This window comes from Eschrichtius robustus, chromosome 4, assembly GCF_028021215.1.
Source record: "Eschrichtius robustus isolate mEscRob2 chromosome 4, mEscRob2.pri, whole genome shotgun sequence".
In the NCBI taxonomy this organism is placed as follows: domain Eukaryota; kingdom Metazoa; phylum Chordata; class Mammalia; order Artiodactyla; family Eschrichtiidae; genus Eschrichtius; species Eschrichtius robustus.
This window is the reverse complement of record NC_090827.1, coordinates 70,778,798-70,799,371: the sequence shown is the minus strand read 5'-3', so window position 1 is coordinate 70,799,371 and position 20,574 is coordinate 70,778,798. Positions and strand designations below refer to the sequence as shown.

Below are 20,574 nucleotides of genomic sequence, written 5' to 3'. Positions count from 1 at the left end.
ATAATCATTTAGTAATAGAACCAAAGATATAACTTTCCCAAATCTCCGTACTCCTGAATTTGATATTCCTTGAAACTGTGTCCTCTGTCAGGGCAATATAATAATGCCTAGAACAGATAGGAAATTTATTTGAGTTGACTTCAAATAGGTAGTGATAATGTTATAAATTAAACTTTGTATTACTTTTATGTGCTAATTCCAGTTTTTTAAAAACTATGAAATGCCTTATAATTCAAAATTTAAAAGCAAACAAAACTAGACTGTACCTCTCATCTGGAAAAATACTCCTACTGTATTATAAGCATAAAATTGTGATGATATAAATGCGGTATATAATATCCAAAGTTAACTAAAGTCATCACTTGTTCAGATTAGTTTTTCTAAGAAATAGATTATATTAACCTATATCTGCTATTTGAAAGTAAATAGAAGTTAGTTCATTTACATGAAAAATTAAAATATGGAAATGGGATATATGTTTAGCATAAGAAGGTCTTATTAGAAAAAAAAGATACTTAAATACCAATTATTGTGTATTATCCAAGATAGCCCCTGTTTATTGCATACTGGGGCTTGCACTTTATATAGTTCAGCCTTATATGCTGCATGCCATTTAAAAATAAGTGTTTATGTAATAGGCTCTCCTGTAATCTTCATAATAGGCTTTTCTCATAATTTATTATTATAAGGAATGTGGGTGCTTTAAAAACTAAAACAAGTTACCCATCACATTCATAAATAGTAATTTATAACCCCAGAAAATCACTGCAGAACTAAGAAAGATTTAAGAGGATATACAGATTGAGGGAAGACAGTTAGTCTTGATGTAGAAAAATAGAAACAATATGTTTCCTGAAACAGTCTCAGTCTAAACAGAACAGAGCTGGTTATGATTATATGACAAAATAAGCCTTCTCTGAACAACATAATCAAGAATCTCTTTATTCATAGATATCTTGTTTTAATTCATATCTACTTTTCTCTCACATGCTTTTTTTTCAAATAAATTTCCAAATATAAAATTCAGGTTTTAGCTGGTATAGACTTTCTGCATACGAATTTGTATAATTTGCACAATATAAGAAAGTATGCCAATATAGGGCAGAGAAATATATGAAAAGTCATATTTTCTTCAAATTGGTAAATTATTTTGTATTGTTAAATAGTTATACTTTCCTTTGTTCTGAGGTTTGTTTTATTCATCAGAAATTCACAAGCAGTGTGAATTTACAAATAAAATGTAAAGCAGTGTGTGATTTACAAATAAACATAGCTGTGGGAATGACTACATACCACATACTATACACTACCTTCTTACTAAAAAGAAATGGAATTTACTGCTACTTTACCTGTGGTTAAGCATACTTGACCCATTATCTTTGGGCTCAGTATTCTTTGTTTTGAGTACTATGCCAATGTATTCAAAATGTCCAAGTTCAAAGCACACAGAAATACATGACTTTGACCACAAAAAATGAGTTTTAAAGATGAATGACTGAGTAGTATAGGTTCATCATTTCTACTTGCAAATCAGCCACTTCCTATACTGTAAAGCAAAGATTCGCCAAGAATTATGATTTCCAAGCCTACCACTGTTGGCTAGAGCAGTCAGAAAACATAAGATCTCTGAGAAGCTTCTTTTTCAATAAAAAACAGCAATGAATATCTAATGGTATCAGTTTCTTCATTGCAATACAACCAGGTTGTGTTGAATTTCAGGGCAAAAAAAAAAAAAGTATATACATAAAATAATACTTTAGAGCTTTTGGAAGAAAATATATTTTAGATTTTAGGTTAAAGGAGTGCTTAAAGACAAAATAACAAAGATCATAAATTATAAGAAAAAGACAGATAAGAGTCCTATCTCAAAATTTAAACAGTACTCAAAACAGGTGAGCTACTGGAAGGAGGTGTAAACAATACATATAAAAAACAAAATGTTAATGCATATATTGTGTAAAGAATGCCTACAAATCAATAAATAGAGTTCAACAACCTAGTATGTATGTGGGCAGAAGATAAGAACAGGCAATTCACAGAATAAGAAACCTTTACAACCAATAAATATATGAAAAATTATTCCATCTCTCTGGTAATCAGGAAAATGCAAAGTATAACAGTAATATGAGATACTTCATACTCTATCAAATTGGCAAAATGTCAGCCTGACAATACCATGTCCTAGCAAGAATTTAAGAAATATACACTGCTTATGGGAAGTGTGAATTGATACATACATATTTGACAGCATTGTGGCAATATGTTGTAAAATGAAAATGTGGACCACATATGACCCAGGAATTTGACTTCTAAATGTTTATTGTAGAAAAACCCATGTATCTGATGAAGAAGACATGTATAAAGCCAATTAGTGCAAAATAAGGGAGAACAGAATATGTAATTTCTAGGGTTCCCAACTCTAAAGCTTTGAATTTACATATTGAAATAGAGGCAACACCTCTACATTCAGAATATTTCATTTTATACTGAACTGACAATGACCCAATCTGTACTCTGGAGAAGACATGTCATTGAAATCCATATTAATAGATTCCCAGTGAATGAATTAGCTATTAAAAGAAGCTGAAGTATCCCTGAACCATTTGAAAGAAATTTAATAGGCAGGTTGATTAAAATTTAATAGCTAACTTGTTGGCTATTAAAAGTGCACAGTGTGATAAATCAAGATGTCAGCTCTTCAATTTATGACTTTAGAAAAAAATGATGAAAGAGATTTTGGCTTTCAATAAAACATTTCTTTGACACTTTGTAATTTCATTAATTGTTTGAATAAAAACAGTAAAAAATATAAAATTATGGTTTCTATGGCTTTAAAACTTGTATAACTTTTAAGGATAGTAGGCAGATTATTTTAGCTTTGTTTGTTATTATAAACAACTTGGTCTTGATTAATATGGCTGTCTCTATTTTATAAAGTAGCCCTTTAAAATTGAACTAATCATTGCTTACACTGTCTTTCTGTAGATTGCATGTGTGCTGATATTGTTTTGTTACATAGAAAAGCAAAAAATAGGAAACAAAATATTTAAAATAGAAAATGCCTATTGAATCAGTTCTCCACAGTTCTAGAAGTCTCTTTTATCTATTTACTTTTAGTTTTGTTTATTTATGTTATGTGAATTAATATGTGAATATGAAAATAAAATAATTGAATATTACAGAAAAGCATATTATAAAAAAATAATGCACTCCTATAAGGCTCCTAATAAAATTTTATTGAAACATATTTTTGGGAGAGGGTGCTAAAAAATGTTTGAAAATCACTGATATAAATATGTTTAAGAAAAACTACCAGAGTCATGTGTGACCTTGAATAAATTATGAACATCTCTGGACCTGCGTTCCTTTACATATTGAGCGATGATAGTAGATTAGATAAGATTAAAATCTTATTCCATTGTAAATTCTGGACTATAACCTTTCTCCATTATGTTATACTGCAATTGATTAGGTGATACTTACATACATAAGATATGTTTTGGGTATTCTGAATCATTTTTTCCAGTTTTCTTGTTTATATTATAGGTCACTCGCCCAAGAAAGAGACATGTCTTTTTTCCTGTATACCACTTTTCTTAAATATTGAAAAGGAAGTAAAAGCCTCAGGACCCTTTCACCGGAAAGAAGTGCAGGCATGTGTATGCACAACGGAGCACACAAACATACACCAAAAGCATTTTACATACAATTTTAAGGGTTTCACAACTTCATAGATACCATCTCCTGGTGAAAGATTCCTTGCCTTACACTGAAGTTAGTATTCTAATTCTATAGAAAATACCATCATTAGTGAAATTATTTTTACTTGTACAAAATGAAATCTCTGCTTTGGGCCAAAATTAATGTCTGAAAACAAAAGCACAAAGTCATCACTCAGTAGTAACTCTGCTTTGTGTATAACTCTGACTTGTATGCATCAGTCGATATATATAATGAAAATGACTTCATAAAAGAAAAATATGTCAAACCAAAGGAGAGAGAACCACGAGGGAATTAAGTAGAGGATGAGGTACATTAAGAAAGAAAGAATCATCCAGGTAAAACTATTTTATTGAAATAAAACAAACAGAACATTTACCATGTTATATGTTTATACATAAAAATTTGAAAATTGATGTATATTGGTATGTGACTATTACAGAATGGTTGTATTCAGTTGGTTCATTAGATCACCAAGGTCTTAATTTATAAAACTTTGCCCATTCAATATGATAAAAATAAGACTGTAACTACATTTTTTAAAAAATGAAGTGTGAGGGGCAAGCAGAGTGATAGTTCAAGTTATTTTGAGCTGTTCAGTATACTTTTGTTAGCCTGCTGTCAAGAAGAAACGTTGTTTGAATTATGTTTCTGAATGATATAATATAGATTCAAGTGAGATCCAACTGTCATCTTGTTTCAGATCTGTTCTTTACTTCACAATTTCAAAGCAGGCAGATCTGCCTTGGAGCTTCAGTCCTCAATTACATGTTCACATTGAACTGGCCTAGGCAGTGCTGTCATTCAGGGCCTCCCAATGTCAAAACACCTATTTTATTTTCATAAGGAAAGAAATGTAGCAGTTTTGTGGTTAAAAACTACACATTTGAAAAGAGTGTACTCATTATTCCATTCACATTTCACTCATTTAAAAACTTTTATATCAAAACCTCAGTCTTCAGGTATAAAGTTAAAAAAACTCTTCTTAAAATGATTATCTGTGATTTTGAACTTAGTCTTTTTTCAGTAACTTACGGTCTTACAAAAAATCATCAGAAAAACTTGCCTAAGTTTTTCAGTGTGGAATATGAAAATCCTCTTTTGCTTTCTATCATGCTTTCACCAGAAATAAAGATTTTGTGCTTGGTCTTCTGTTGATAGCCTTGTTAATGATTCACATATGTAGAAATTCAATGGTAATTCCTTTTCCATGGTTTTATGAAAGAGCTGACCCTTGTTTCTGATAGCAAATATGCAGGTATGACTAGACTGTAGCCAGGATTTAAGGACTCAGAGAATTAAAGAACAGCTATTTTTCACAGCCACCTTGAGCTGTTTTACCCTATTTAGCTTTTTGAGTCATGGCAGGTTGTACTGTTTCTTTCCCCTCTAATTAATATCTGCAGTTAGTATTCAGGTAGCATTTTCTATTTCCAAATAATTATATGGATGTTTATCTTTGCTTTAAAAGTTTCAGTATTATGGCCACTGGTGTAGTATTAGAAGGAAATAAATCACATTAGAAATTAGACAAATGGCACTCTTCAAAAATTTACTCAAAATATAAAACTACTCATAATTGATAAAATGACTTGTTTTAGTTTTCATATTTTCAGGATGCCATGAATTTCACATAAATTTTTTCTTTAATTAAGGAAATATTTATTGAGCTCTAAGAACTATCCTAGACATGCGGTATAGAGCAGTGAAAAAACAAAAACCCTATGTATTCCCTGTTTTCCTGGGGTGTACATTCCAGTGAAATTAGCACATAAACATGCTTTTCACATACATAGGCTGTAACTACCTCCCAGCATCAACGTATTTGTGTTTTCAAACTGGCTAACCAGTAAGCTTAACTTTTCAGCTGAAAAACAGTGACAGATGGTCTGTAAACACTGATTTTCTTGGAAGTCTTCAGCAATTTCACAGCTATTAGAAGGGAAGTTTACAAATCAGAAGTTAGTTGGAGGTTAGAGAAAGAGGCAGGATGGACAGAACCTTGGAAAATAGTATCAGAATTCAAAGTGACCCTATTAAATTGGAGAAGCAGCTAGAAGCAAACAGAATAGACTTGGGCAAAGACAAGTGAAATGCAGTGCAGCTACAGAGAAAAGACAAAAGTAACTGCACATAAAAGATGAAGGAAAAACAGGTTCTGTGCAGGTTTTTAGGAAAAGATCTAGGCATTGGCAAGAAGCAGGTTTTTTTAGCACAGTCGGTGCTACCTTTCAAAAGTATAACTGAAGTGCCTAAATGTGGGTGGGTACTGTAGGCAACACTTTCTAGGAAAATTGCACTTGTTTGGCATGCCAACAGGAAAAATGGCCTCTTGAGGTCACAGCAAGCTGTGAGTGTCCATTAAAAATTATTAACTTCTTACACTAGGTGAATCAAATGAGGGATAATTGTTCAGTTATTCAGACATCTCCCTCATCCTTTCAAACTAGCAAACTCATAGAGCTTACCCATAACCTTATATTCTTTGCAAAAAATTAATCACCAAACTTTACATCCTGCTCTGTAATTCCTGTGACTGAGCCCTCACTTGTGTTATAACTCTCCACTTTCAGGACTAAATCAGTTTCAGTGATATTATATTAGTTTTAAATGGTGCATGAAGTATAAAAATGAGCGATAGTTAAAAAGCAACTTAATATAAATAGTGTTTCTTTTTCTGTCAGGAAAAAATGTCCTTAATACCAAGGATAAAGAAAAAACTGATTTTATTTTTAAGTTTTAAATTTTTTAAATAAATGTTTGTGTAGTTTTAGATTTAACAGCAGGTAGATCTCCAATCATGTCACTCATTAGGGCTGTAGATTAGTAACAGATTCTGTGTTGAACCCGGATTTGAGGAAGCACGCTACCAAAGCCATGTGGCGGAGACTGAATACTGTTCCATTTCACCAACATTGTGTCATAATACAGCTGTATACCAATCCTTTTCTGCTATTGTTGCTTGCCTTTCTAGCTCAGCAGGAATTGATGATAAATAAGTGAACTTTAAAATTCAGTCTTCCTATATTAGTAGATTTCACTGATATAAGTGCTTTAAATTTAAAGTACATTCAAAAATTAGGAAAACACTAAGAAAAACTGAAAAGGAACTTTATGCTAAGAAAACTAGAACCAGATAGATTATCTATACAAATTGTGATAGCTTTGTTAGAATTCCATTATGGAGCTCCATTTTTGTATGATTAAACTTTTTTTATTCTCACATTATTAGCTTTTTTTGTAAACTGAATGCTAAACAGAAACCAAAATATTGAGTCACCTGCTTCTTGCTTATGCTTGATTCTTCCCAACTCAATTGTTTCCTTATTCTAACGTATAGATCATCTTTTTTTAAATTACATTCTTTTATCATTTATTTATTAGTTTTTGAATTCAGGTAAATTGACATATAACATTATACTAGTTTCAGGTGTATAACAATTGAATACTTGTACATATTATGAAATGGTCACCACATGAGTCTAGTACACATTCATCACCATACAAAATTACAGTTTTTTTTCTTCTGATGAGAACTTTTAAGCAGATCATCTTCTTTTACATCAGCAGGTAAAAAAAAGGAATATTTTCTTTTATAAGCTATATGAAGCCAGGGAAAAAAGTGACGAGCCATCTTTCCAGCCTACTGTTTGTTTTCCAGTTAGTTTAAATTACATAATGTGTAGGAATAAAGGGGAATGTGTAGAGATGTACATCTAAGTCCCAGGCATAAAGATCTTACCCTTATTTGATCTATAAGGAAGTGTAAAAAGTTTGAGCAATTTTATATTTTTAAGTTACCCTAGTTCATTTTAAGTTGCTTACACCTTTCTTTTTTTATTTCAATGCTTATTTAGAGTAACTTTAGAAGACAGCTACTTGTGTTAGAAAACTAACTTTCCTTTTTACTTGAGAAAAGGCTGCAATAATAAATATTAGGTAGCAGATACAATTTACAGGTAGTTTGCTTTCTAAAAATGTTGGGCAGACCAAATCCTGTCTCAAACAATTAATCTTAAATTTGTGTAACATCAACAATATCCATGTTTGAGATTAACAGTATCCCATTTCTTATCTGAAAGGCACTGTAGCCAACTCTTTTTAGCTTTTCATACTAATATACCATGTATTTAATTCATCAATGGGAAATAATAACCTGATATGCCCATTATATGATAAATTGAAGATCTGTCATCTCACTGTGTAAAGACATCTAAATGTATATGAAGTACAATTTCAGCAAATATTCATCGAGCACATAGAATACTTCTGTGCTAGTTCTATGCTAGTTCTTTGCAGAATGTGTAGGATGCAAACATATGGCTTATTTCCTGATAAAACTGAAACTTTCTACCTCTAGCGATCAGACAAGCTTTATTGTCCTTTAAATCAATAATTCACTTTCCCAATTTTGAGGTTAAAATATTTATTTGACTGGTAATTTACTATATAACAAAGAGCTATGATTAAGAAAAAATTAAAACTGCCATGGCCAAGTTTTCCCTTTTCATTTTTTTAACATTTCTATGAGTGACTGAATGTTCTTGTCATATTCATTCAATATAGATTACTTTTTATTTTGAGATAGTTGTAGATTCACTTGCAGTTGTATGAAATGATACAGAGATTATGTACCTTTTGCCCAGTTTCCCTCAGTAATATCTTGTAAAACTGTACTACAGTGTCACAGCCAGGACACTGACATTGAAGCAGTCCTCCAATTTTGTTCAGATTTCTTCTCTTTTACTTGTATTTAATTGTATTTGTGTGTGTGTGTGTGTGTTTAGTTCACTGCAATTCTATCACAAGAGTAAGTTTGTGTATCCACCACCATAGCCAAGATACAGAGTCATTCCATCACCTCAAGGATGCCTCATGCTGCCCTTTTATTACCATACCCACCTCCCTCCCGTTTGCATTTTTAAACCCTGGAAACCACTAATCTGTTCTCCATTTCTATAATTTTGTCATTTCAAGAATATATGTATTTATGGAATCATTCAGTTTTTGAATTGTCTCTTTTACCCAGTATAATTCTCTAGAAATTCATCCAGGTCATTATGTGTATTGATAGTTGTTCCTTTTTATTCCTGAGTAGTGTTCCATGGTATGGATGTGCCACAGATTGTTTAACCATTCACCAGTTGAAGGACATCTGGGCTCTTTCCCATTATGGGCTATTACAAATAAAGCTGCCAAGACCATTCATCTGTAGGTTTTTGTGTGAACATAAATTTCCAGTTCTCTGGGATAAATGTTCAAGAGTACAATTCCTGGGTGGTATGGTAATTGCATGTTGCATAGTTTTATAAGAAACTTGCAAACTGTTTTTCAGAGTAGCTGTACTATTTTACATTCCCACCAGCAAAATATGAGTGATCCAGTTTCTCTTCATCCATGCCAGCATTTTTGTCACCACCATTTTTAAGTGTGTAGTAATATCTCATTATGGTTTTAACCTGTATTTTCCTAATGACTAATAACAGTTCTTTTCTCATTATGAGCTTGTTTGCCACCTGTATACCCTCTTCCATAAAATGTCTGTTTATACTTTTGGCCCATTTTCTAATTGGATTGTTTTTGGTTTTGTTTCTTGTTGATTGTTTTTTACTGTTGACTTTTGGGAGTTGTCCAAAGTCCCATATATCCCAGATACTAGTCCTTTGTTGGATTGCAAATATTTGTAAATTTGTTTGCAAGTATTTTCTCCTGTTCTATATATTTCTATTCTCTAATATATATATTTAAATTAATATATACCTGTGTTTTCAACCTATCCTTATATAATTTGTGTTTTTCTTTCTTCATTTTTCTTTTCTTTATCATCTAACATAAATATACATTCTGCCTATCATTTCCATACATGGCCTAATTATATTTAATAAAACTGTCATTCTCAATTTTTTGCTTTTTTGGTTAAATGACTCTTGAGGGTGGGAGGTTGTAATGCATACTGACAGTATGTTAGAGATTAAGTATGTCTGTTCATAAAGAGATGAAAGAGTTTAACTTTGTTGCTTTGCTATGCCAAAGTCCAAACAACCAGTTGGAAAATGGAAAATGGAATTATATATATTGCTTGATACCATGAAGTTAATATTTTATTTAAAATATTTAAAAATAATATCCTTATGATCATTTTATCAGATTTGTAAGTTCACCTAATTAGTATGCTTACTATGGTGTACTAATAAGTGTGATTGCATTTTAGTTTATTTCAATTTAAAGAATTCTTCTTCATAGAATTTTAAGTAATGTCAAAATCTTCTGTTGTGTCAACAGCTGCTCTCCAAATGAGTGTTTTATCATAAATGTTGCCTTTTATTATTTCATTGAAAACAACCCAATGGTTTCCGTGATTGAGGGAATGTTTTGTTTAATTTTAACTTTTCTTTCTGTGTTTTAAACTTTTCTTTCAGCTTTTGTTTTGTGTTATATGTTTTGTTTATATGGAAGACAATATTTTGCTTTTTTTAAAAATTTTTCCATTTTTAGCAAGCATGGGAATATATTTTTGCTTACACTCTGGGAAAGAGAAGACCCTAAATGTGGCTTAATCAACATTGTAAATCATTTAATTTCTTTCCCATTGAGTTGGATATGTGCCTTGTTGGAAACGTGTGCTTTAGTGGCATATATTTTTGAGTCGAACTAGCTGCCTGCCTGTAATCAGGACTATATCAACTGTTGTCATTCTAAATGTTTCCTTTCCTTTTTTTCAAACACATTTGCCTGATTGACCTTTTTTTTTTTCTCTGTCTTTCTATGGGGCTGCTCCAGGAGCCATGGCTAATCATCTTATAAGCAATGCTCTGCTTCGTCCGCATGGTACTAACAATCCCTATAATACATTGCTTGGGGAACCGGCGGTCTGTAACAACCCTTCTGTCAGCATGTACAACGCACAAGGTGTGCTGGAGTTTATCTTAATTTTTTCAAGTGAGAGTCCCAGTTTATGTAGCTTTTATGGCCACATTCTATTTTTCTTTCTTTCCTCCTGCCTTTTCTTTCTTTTGGAAGCAGACACACAGACTCTTTTTGCCTTCCACCCCTCTTGGTGCTTTTATTTTCCATTTTCCTTAGGTTTTCCTTAGTAAGAAATGGATTCCTTCCTTCTGATAAACAAATGCTTGATTCATCAATATGTGTTTGTTTCTCTGTAATGTTGTAAAATGTATTGTGATTTGTCAGTGCTTTTCTTGTTGTTGATTGATTTCTATATTAAATACCTATGTATTCATTTTAAGAAATGAGATATTTGCCTAAGGTAAGTAAGATAAAGGAAGGCTTGATTCAGCAATCTTAAGATCAAGAAAGTAATCTTACTCTGTATAACATGGTATAACCATGACGCACACTCTAGGCACAAACATCACCACTGATGAAAGCACTTAGATCAACTCCATGGAAAACACTGAAATAAACTGTGGTGGAAAGAACAGTGAATTGAACAGTAGCAGATCAGGTTCTACCATAGCTTGATATTCCCTCTATGAACTGGCTCAGGAAGGTCATGAAATGCTTTTTCTACTGTGGCTGCATGTTAAAAACAAGGATTTTGAATATGGTTCCTCTGTATATCCTCCAACTTTAAATGATTTAAAAATTTAATTGTATCTCAAACACATAAGCATGAATCTCTTTAAAACCACTTACAATGTAAGCATTTTTATGTGACTTTTTACCTTTTCTAAGCTAAAAAATGTATTGGGGCACAAGAAATTAAAAATATTCATATCATAAATAAAGTGACCACAGGAAAAACTTATTCAAGTAAAAGTGTCATAAAAGAAAAATTTTAGTCAGTGATACACCTATTTAAAATTATATTTGAAAGAAAATTCACAATAACAAAGAGACTTCAGTGGTTCCTTCAAGTTGCATGAGACAGATTAGCAATATTTTAAATTTTTCCCAGACAATCTTGAATAAAATTTCTATTATCCTCTTTGGGAATCTTTGTGTGTGTGTGTGTGTGTGTGTGTGTGTGTGTGTGTGTGTTTTCCTTGTCAGTCAGAGGTAAAAGATTAGTGGCATGAGTGTGAAAAACTTGGTGTGCATGCTTATTCCAGAAAAGCATGTTTGTTGCAACATGGTCATTGGGTGTCTAAAACCATCTGAGTTTCCCAGGTGACACCTTGTCAGATACGAAGGATAATTTTAAATTATTTCAAAAATACCAAAGCCAGTAAGTCAGAAGTGACTTCAGGAATAGTCAAGTTGTTTTCCAATAGGATTAAATAATTAAGCAAACTGTCAGTTTTATCCAGTTTCTTAAGGGCCTACACCTAAGAATCATAGACTTAGAATCAAAAGAATAGATAGAACTCATTGAATCCTCTTTACCACATTGTGGATGTTCTGTCAACCTGTGCTTAAGTATTTCCTCTAATGAGGCCCTTCCTACCTCAGGATTTTATATATTCAATTGTTGAAATGCTCCATTCGTTATAAATATTTTTTCTTTCCACCAAGTCGAAATTTGCCTCTGGCCGTGATGCTTAGGTTTGCCTTCTAGAACAAAGATGAGCAGAGCATTTTTCTGCTGTCTGTGGCAATCCTTTAAATACTTGAAGGCAATTAATCTGGCTTCTTTTAGTCCTCCATTTTCTAGTAAAGCAACCTCAGTGCTATCAGTAGGAGAAAGTTTCTTCATGGTTGTCCCCCTTTACATTGTCTACCATTTGTCAATGTCCCTATTTCATTGTAGCACTCAGTGATGTATATATTACATAATGCACTAAATGTGGTTTGTCAGAACAATTTTGCAGACCTTATAGAGTCTTGTTCGGGTTTTTCTCTTTATTTTCATTGGGCTAAATGACATAAATGTGTCCTTAGAGTATTGTAAATTGTTCTGACATATTAATAAGTTTTGAAAGATGTTAAATGAAGATTTACACCATATTTGCATATTAAATCTATTCTACATTATTCACCTTATGCAAAGAGTTGTTGGAAATTGTTTTAAAATAAGTAATAATTTAGATCATATTTTGTTTTGCTTTTTTGATTATTCAGATATAATTTCTAATGTCTTAAATAATGAAAAACTAACAATCATTAATCTGTATGTTTTCCTTAATTCAGTATCTGCCTTCTTGTCTTATTTTACTCCTGGTATCCTAAGTTAGGAGATTTTTCTAAGGATGGAACACTATTATAAACACTATCAAAGTGAAATTCTCACGACAAAATTTAAAATAATACCATATAAATCCAAAGTTTTATTCCTATCGAGCCTACTACTGAATATTGCTATTAAGATTATCAAAAAATACACAAAGGATTCTTCGGAATGGATTTGATGTTTATGCCAGTAAATTAAATTCTACTGACTTTTCTTAAAAACAAAAGTAAATAATTTTATTATTGGTTTTCAGAGTCAGAAATGGAATTGTTCAACTACTTTATGTTTTAATATTTTTGAGATGTTAAGAAACTAGGGTAGTGCTTAAAATAATTTTTTTACCACTGAACGAAAAACTTGGTGATTGTCATATTGCTACTAATCTTATGCTTTCAGATGAATGCACTTATATTCTTACTGGCAAGGTGAAATCTTACATGAAATATAGGTGGCTCGGTATGTACTGGAGTGGTTTATGTTGAATTACCACTTGGTTCTGTTCTGTTGGTCCTTTAATTCTGTTGTACCAATGCCATCCAAGCAAAGACGCATTCAGATTTAAAGTATCCGTTTTTGTTTGTGATGCCTTTATTTAAAATATGTAAAGATATGTTACAGTATTACTAATGCATATAGAGTTAGGAATAAAGATGAATAATATAATTTTGTTATATTAGATTCAGATTCTATCTGTGGAAATATTTAAAACTTCATGCATAGTATTTCTGGACCATTATCTTCTTGTCAGTATTGGAGAATTTAGTTTTTGTTAGATAAATCTCATTATAGATTAACCTGTCAACAAAATGTAATATGGAGAAGTCATGCTTTTACAAGTTAATTTACATTTTAAAGTAATTTAATTCAATTCTAAAACTTTAAAGAAAAACATATCTTTAGGATAAAATATAGTGAAGAATACATTATAGTTGTCAAGAATACAAGGTTATGGTATAAAGTATATAAATAAATATTCTGTTATAGCTTTCAAAGCCTAAGGCGGATGTGAAGAGAAGGAGGTAGTAGTGCACAGAGTCAATCTAGAAGATTCCCATTATGATCCCAGTTCTGCGACGGTTAGCAGAAGTGGTGTTAGATAAGGCTCAGTCTCTTGTGGTTGAAGCTTCCTCATCTTAAAAAGCAGGAGCTGAACTTCAATTATCTCTTATGTGCTTTCCAGTTCTAAAATGTTATCATTTACGGAAGGAGCCATAATGAGCCTACTAGCAATTTCCATCTGTTGCAATACTAGTTTGGCTTTTTATTTCCAATTCTTTTTCTAAATGTGTTTTGAAACTTTAAAAGAAATTTTCTCTGCATTTTGAAATATTGTTGGTCTTTTGCTGAGAAGCAAATCGACTTTTTAAAGTACAAAAACAGTATCTCTAAAGCAACGGCTAAATTATAACAAGTTGGAATCTCTTGAAATGATATAGCCCAATGACTTTGCTGGTTTTTATTTTGTGATGATTTAACCTTCTTATAAACAAAATCAGCAAGAGCAGGTTTTTTGACAGGATTAAAATATGACGGTTTTCTTTTTTTAATAATTTTGCTACTATTGTTCTTAAAGGATTAACTTTTAAAATGTTAGATTGCATATGATTGTGCAACAATCCAGAAGAAAACCTGACATTGATTGGTGGTATTTTTTCCCCCTCACATTTTCTTGATACAGAATAATGGTTGCATTTAACCTTTTTCTTTCTCCATAGTTATACAACTTTTGAATATGAGCTCCAGAAATGACAGTATCGATCAGTATAATTTACAAATGATAAAAAGCATTTGTATGGGTACAGTGGGAGAAGAATAACCTTTGTACATGAAAAGAGAAGATACATAAGAGAAAACACAATTATGAAAAGTTCAAACTGTGGTATTTTTCTCTGTATATAAACGAAAGAATTTATTTATAATCTTACTGAAAAATTTTAAAGTTAAATGACATTCCTTAGAAGCAAGTATGTCCTAACCTATACACACACACATATACATAATACTGAATTATAGTTGTGGAAATAGTCATAGCTTGCCCTCAAGATTTTACTCTCTTTGGTTGGTGTGATAATTTTAACTTTAAAATAAGTGTGTATTTGTTTGAAATTTATGAACTGCAGAAACGCTTATTAAAGACTCATTAGCATGTATTATGGGGGTTTCTTATTTTCTGACTAACATTTCAGTATTTTTAATTATGATAAACCATGTAACACAGACTCATGAATTTTGGGGCAGTGGAACTATTTCCTTTGACTCTTTTTTCTGCATATCATCAATTTGCTTTTTACTCATGTTTCTTCTACTGTCGCTGTAAGCTTACTTGTTGTTTTTTCTTTCCTTTTCTTCATGCTGTCGTTTAGAGCCCTACAGAGAGACAAGTATGGGAGTAAAGCTAAACATTGCATATCAAATGTAATTTTTTTTAGTTCACTTTTATTGCATCACATATAGATGATGTAGTTATTAAAAACAGTTCATCTCACAATTTAAAAACTAAAGAACCTATGAATCAACTTATATAAATATATGTTAATAGAGATTAGACGCTTTTGTTGTCTGATTCTTTTATTGTGTCACATAACATAGTTGTTAAGTCTCATGTAATGTTTGTGTGAGTTAAATTGTTTTTAAATTAAGCATTTATTTTTGCTAAGTAATTCATAAACTTTTAATTTTCATTACTACATTCCATCATACAAATACATGTCACATGCAACATACCCAGTTTATTTAACTATGGCTGTTTTCAAGCCATACCCAATGCATTGACAACAGAAATAATAAACACATGTTTCAATGCATCAGTTGCTCAACCATAACCATCAAGCCTACCATAGCAGCCTCTGCAGCAACAATCACCCATCACATATGGCCCTTTAAAAAGCATTTACTTTTATTTTTTCTTAACATTGTGGATTTGTCTACAAGATATCTTATAACATGAAAATAAATCGCTTCACCCTATGTCTGTGATGGCTGCTTTTTTAATGTATTTAATGCATTGCTATTTTTGAAAACTGTGTTACTTGAATACAGAGTATGCATCAGAAGTCCATATAAAAATTGTTATATTTGGGATACTTTATTTAAACAAGTAATGAACTAGTTCAGTTTTGGTAAACATAACTGCATCACAGATATAGAATGAATGCTATATTTTCACAAGTTAGTGATGTTTTGACAAATTTAATAGAATTCTTCAATTAATTGTTCTACAAAGAAATACGCCTTATTATTTAGCAGTATTCGTTAAATGTTTGTGTTTTATTTTCTTTTGTGGTTGCATTCGGAGAGATTTATGGAACTATTATAGACCCTTGGATTTCTGTTCAAGAAAATGCAAAAACCTTGAAGAAGCATGTGGTCAAATTTATTTCACTGCAGCTGTTTCTTCCCAGAATAAGACATTTAATCTCTTTTAAACCCAAAGTTTAATATGCACACAAAGTCATCACTCGTTATGAAATGGAACCTTCAATACTGACACTGCGTTTTTAGGAATCAGATCCCCCATGTCTTTACAGTCTTTTGTAGAATTATCTAATGACCCTAAACAATTACTAATGGATTAATATATAATAGTAACCAAAGTACTTATAGCAGAAAAAAAAATTGGAAAGTAAATCCAAATATTTTTGTTTTGAAAGTTCCTATGTGCAAATTATTTTGAAGTGCCATTTATTTGACTAGGCATTATTTCATGACTATATCATTCTGACAAATTTAACATAATCCTTTTGTAGTTTTGTGTATAGGGATTATTTTCAATCTTATAAATTACATATCAGATTATTAGAAACTGCTTGAATCTTTTACTTTGACCAGTATATTCAAAGTACCACACATGAATTATGTTAATTTTATACCTATTGCAATGTTAAGACAGCACATAAAATTAAAGGTAATGAATTATTGGATTGACTTTGGTGTGTATAAATTGAAAGCTATGAATGACTACAGCAAAATTTTGCGTTTTTTTTCCCTAAGTCATAACCAAATATGTTTCAAATACTGTCAAACAATGTTTGTGTGGAAATTGCAAATTTATAGGGTTTTTAAAAATTCTTTTAAAGATTTACTTTAAATACTTCTTGTCTGTTTATAAGATTTCTATCAATAGTCCAAGTATACATATACATATAGATATGTACATATAGATTTAATATTTTTTTATTTCCAAACATTTTATACTTAATTAAAATTGCTAGCAATTTATACATACTTCATAGTCGGGTGTTTTTGCTTTTCTGTTTGTGTGTGTGTTCTATGGCCAATCGGATATAAATGTCATGATGTTTTGTAATCTTTTTCAGAGGGGCTTCTGAACAATGCCAGGGATACAAGTGTCATGGATACTCTACCACTGAATGGTAACCATGGCAATAGTTACAGCATTGCCAGTGGCGAATACTTGAGCAACTGTGTGCAAATCATAGACCGTGGCTATAACCATAACGAGACCGCCCTAGAGAAAAAGATTCTGAAGGAACTCACTTCCAACTATATCCCGTCTTACCTGAATAACCATGAGCGCTCCAGCGAACAGAACAGGAATCTGATGAACAAGCTGGTGAATAACCTGGGCAGTGGGAGTGAAGACGATGCCATTGTCCTGGATGATGCCACCTCCTTTAACCATGAGGAGAGTCTGGGCCTAGAACTTATTCATGAGGAATCTGATGCTCCTTTGCTGCCCCCAAGAGTTTACTCCACAGAGAACCACCAGCCACATCATTACACCAGAAGGCGGATCCCCCAAGACCACAGTGAGAGCTTTTTCCCTTTGCTAACCAACGAGCACACAGAAGATCTCCAGTCACCCCATAGGGACTCTCTCTACACCAGCATGCCGGCACTGGCTGGTGTGCCTGCCGCAGAGAGCGTTACCACCAGCACCCAGACCGAACCCCCACCGGCCAAATGTGGTGATGCCGAAGATGTTTACTACAAAAGCATGCCAAACCTAGGCTCCAGAAACCACATCCATCAGCTGCATACCTACTACCAGCTAGGTCGCGGTAGCAGTGATGGATTTATAGTTCCTCCAAACAAAGATGGGACCCCTCCAGAGGGGAGTTCAAAAGGACCTGCTCATTTGGTCACTAGCCTATAGAAGATGACAGAAATTTAAGCCAACAAAACTGCTAACACCTGGTTGACTGTTCTGAGTTGATATAAGCAGTGGTAATAATGTGTGTACTCCTAAATCTTTATGCTGTTCTTAAACGACAAACACAAACTCTCAGACTTCTTTTTTTTTCTTTTTTCTTTTTAAACTGGGATTTTTTTAGGTCAGCCCAGGGGAGAAAGATAATTGCTGAAATTCCCCTGTGCCAGCTTCTTTCCTGTCCTTCCCCCCTCAGATGGAGACTTCATTATGTTAATGAACGAGATTTGAAGAAAATGGCGCTCATTGTGGCCTTGTTGAATTATGTTGTGTTTGTTCTAACATCTCTGATGCTCTGTTACTATAATTACAAGGACCTGATTTTTTGAAAGGCCAGAACACTTGTTTGAAATTAGTAACAATGCTGCATCTAGATTGGAGTGCTGCACAAACATAAAATCAAAGCAAACTATCACATAGTGGTTTTTAGTCGCTCACAGCCTGAATTCACCACAGCGGGAATAGCTGAGGTGTACAAAATAAAACAACAAAATCGATAATGAAATGGAGGGGAATTCTAGAATTATATGCTAAATGCATATTTTATGATTTGCTGTATTAACTGATGATAAAACTAATGGCAGAAAAAAAATTTGAACAATTCTATGTAATGTACAGATACTAGCATTGCACATGTAGTCTGCTTTCTGTTCTTCCAGAATTTGAGTCCTGTTAATGTAGTGGAAAAAAAAGAAATTTTCTTTTTCTTTCGTGCTGGTCTTGCAAGTTTGTCTACCAGTAAGAGAGCAAAGTTTCCTTCCTTTCTTCTTTCTTTCTTCATTTTCTTTTTTCTTTCTTTCTTTCTTTTGTTCTTTTTTTTTTTTTTTTGCCTTTTTTTTCTTTAAAATTTCACATGGCAAAAAATAAATAAATAAATAAATGAAGCTATCACTTTATAAGAATCATTTTCTAGTAATGCAAACAAATTATTTTTTACAAAAAAAATAAAATAAATAAAATTAGACTTCCTTCCCTCACTATATATCTTTATTCAGTCAGAATATTTCCAAGAACATTTTTGCAATTAGAGCAGGAAGAACTTTTCTGTTTACAGTGCACATCTGTTGTAATGCAAAGCATATTTGGCAAGCAGTTCATCACTAAGAGAGTAGCTATGATTCTAGAAGTAAAGAGGTGTCAATAGAACTAGTGGGGCTTCTGCATGTGAAAAATGGTAACCCATGGGTGTGAAAGTGCTGAATGCTCAGTCTGTTCCCCAAGTGGGCACCTGCACTACCAATTTTTAAAAGAAATTCACTCCCTCGTAGAAAGAATCAAAAGGTCAATTATTTTGAAGTGATTTTTTAAAAAACTCTTCTGTTTATTAACAGGAAAATTTATTTATTTGACAGGATTTTAAGTAATGTAGGAATACAAGAGGTAAATTAGCAGCACATATAATTTTTTTTAAACTTATGATCCATTTTGTATGGTCTCAAAGTTGGATGACCTCATTACTAATATTTGTTGTAAAAGTGAAACTTGTTTGCCAACCAATAAACAACTGATTGAGATTTAGAAGATATTGTATTGATGTATGTACTATATGATTAATTATTATTTTCATTTTTCTCGTCTTTCCTTCTGTTTTCAATATATAAACTTTGCTAATCCTCTATGGCCCAAATGAGCCATGCAAAAGAAATCAACCTGCCTAAACTAAGCACAAAATTATACAGTTTTTGCAAAATAATCCAGAAAAATGGGATGGGCATGTTTATGTTGGCTGAAATAAGATGCATAACGTACTTTCGAGCAGGTTAATATATAGGCTACTATGTGCTTATTTATAAGCCAACTGCAGTCACACAGCTTATTATAAATAAGTCAGCTTCAGTCAGAGATTTAAGTATTGAACTGGGGAAGGGGGGAATCATATTTTTTCCTCCCTTGTATGCTTCATTTTGATGTTGGATATTAAATTCACTCAATTGGCTAAAAATGCAAGAATAATGGCAAGAAGAATATCCATTTTATAAAGATGGTACTATAAGACAGTTTTTTGCCAATTTTTTGTTTTTCTATATATGGATAAAATGGGAGGGAAAAAGTCCTTTTAAAGAAACTTTCTGGATCTCCAATTACTGAAGAATCTTTACCAGCAGTGTCCAAGCATGGAGACCCTCCTAGGGCAAAGTTAGAATGAATTTGCCAAATTGTAATTTCTGTTATGTTATGTGATATCTTGGCAATTTCTTTTTCTTTATTTTTTCAAAAAAAATTTAAGCACCAGCCACTTATAAATGAATTTCTTAAGATTAGAAGGAGTAGTTTAGAGAATAGCCAGTAATCTATACATACAGTTTTAAAATATATAACAAAAGAAAAAATTCTGTGCTGGGCCAGAGTATATCATAACCTTAAATTAATATCACCTCAAAATATCTTATGTACCATTCCTTTTTAGTCACTTGACATAAGTATTTTTTAAGTCTACAGATTTTCTCTAAGTTGCAGGAGAACCACAAGCTTTAATAGTAATTAGGTTTTCTCATACCACTTATGGCAATATTAGCACCTGAAAGGTGGTGAGCCTATCTGTTACATAGAACAC

General features: G+C 32.2%; 1 protein-coding gene across 6 annotated transcripts in view; it reads left to right on the top strand.

Annotated features, from left to right (window-relative positions):
• Window positions 1-18,692, top strand: part of ADGRL3 (adhesion G protein-coupled receptor L3) — a 563,136-nt gene extending 544,444 nt beyond the window's left edge. For 5 of the 6 annotated variants that reach the window (XM_068542874.1, XM_068542873.1, XM_068542871.1 and 2 more), the window contains one exon: window positions 17,167-18,692. In XM_068542874.1, the coding sequence (XP_068398975.1) occupies window positions 17,167-17,966 (800 nt within the window). In that variant the 3' untranslated portion in view covers window positions 17,967-18,692. Of the gene's footprint in view, window positions 1-10,500; window positions 10,630-15,213; window positions 15,232-17,166 lie in introns of all 6 variants that reach the window. The other variant, XM_068542875.1, reaches the window with a different exon arrangement.
• Window positions 18,693-20,574: the final 1,882 nt, after the last annotated feature.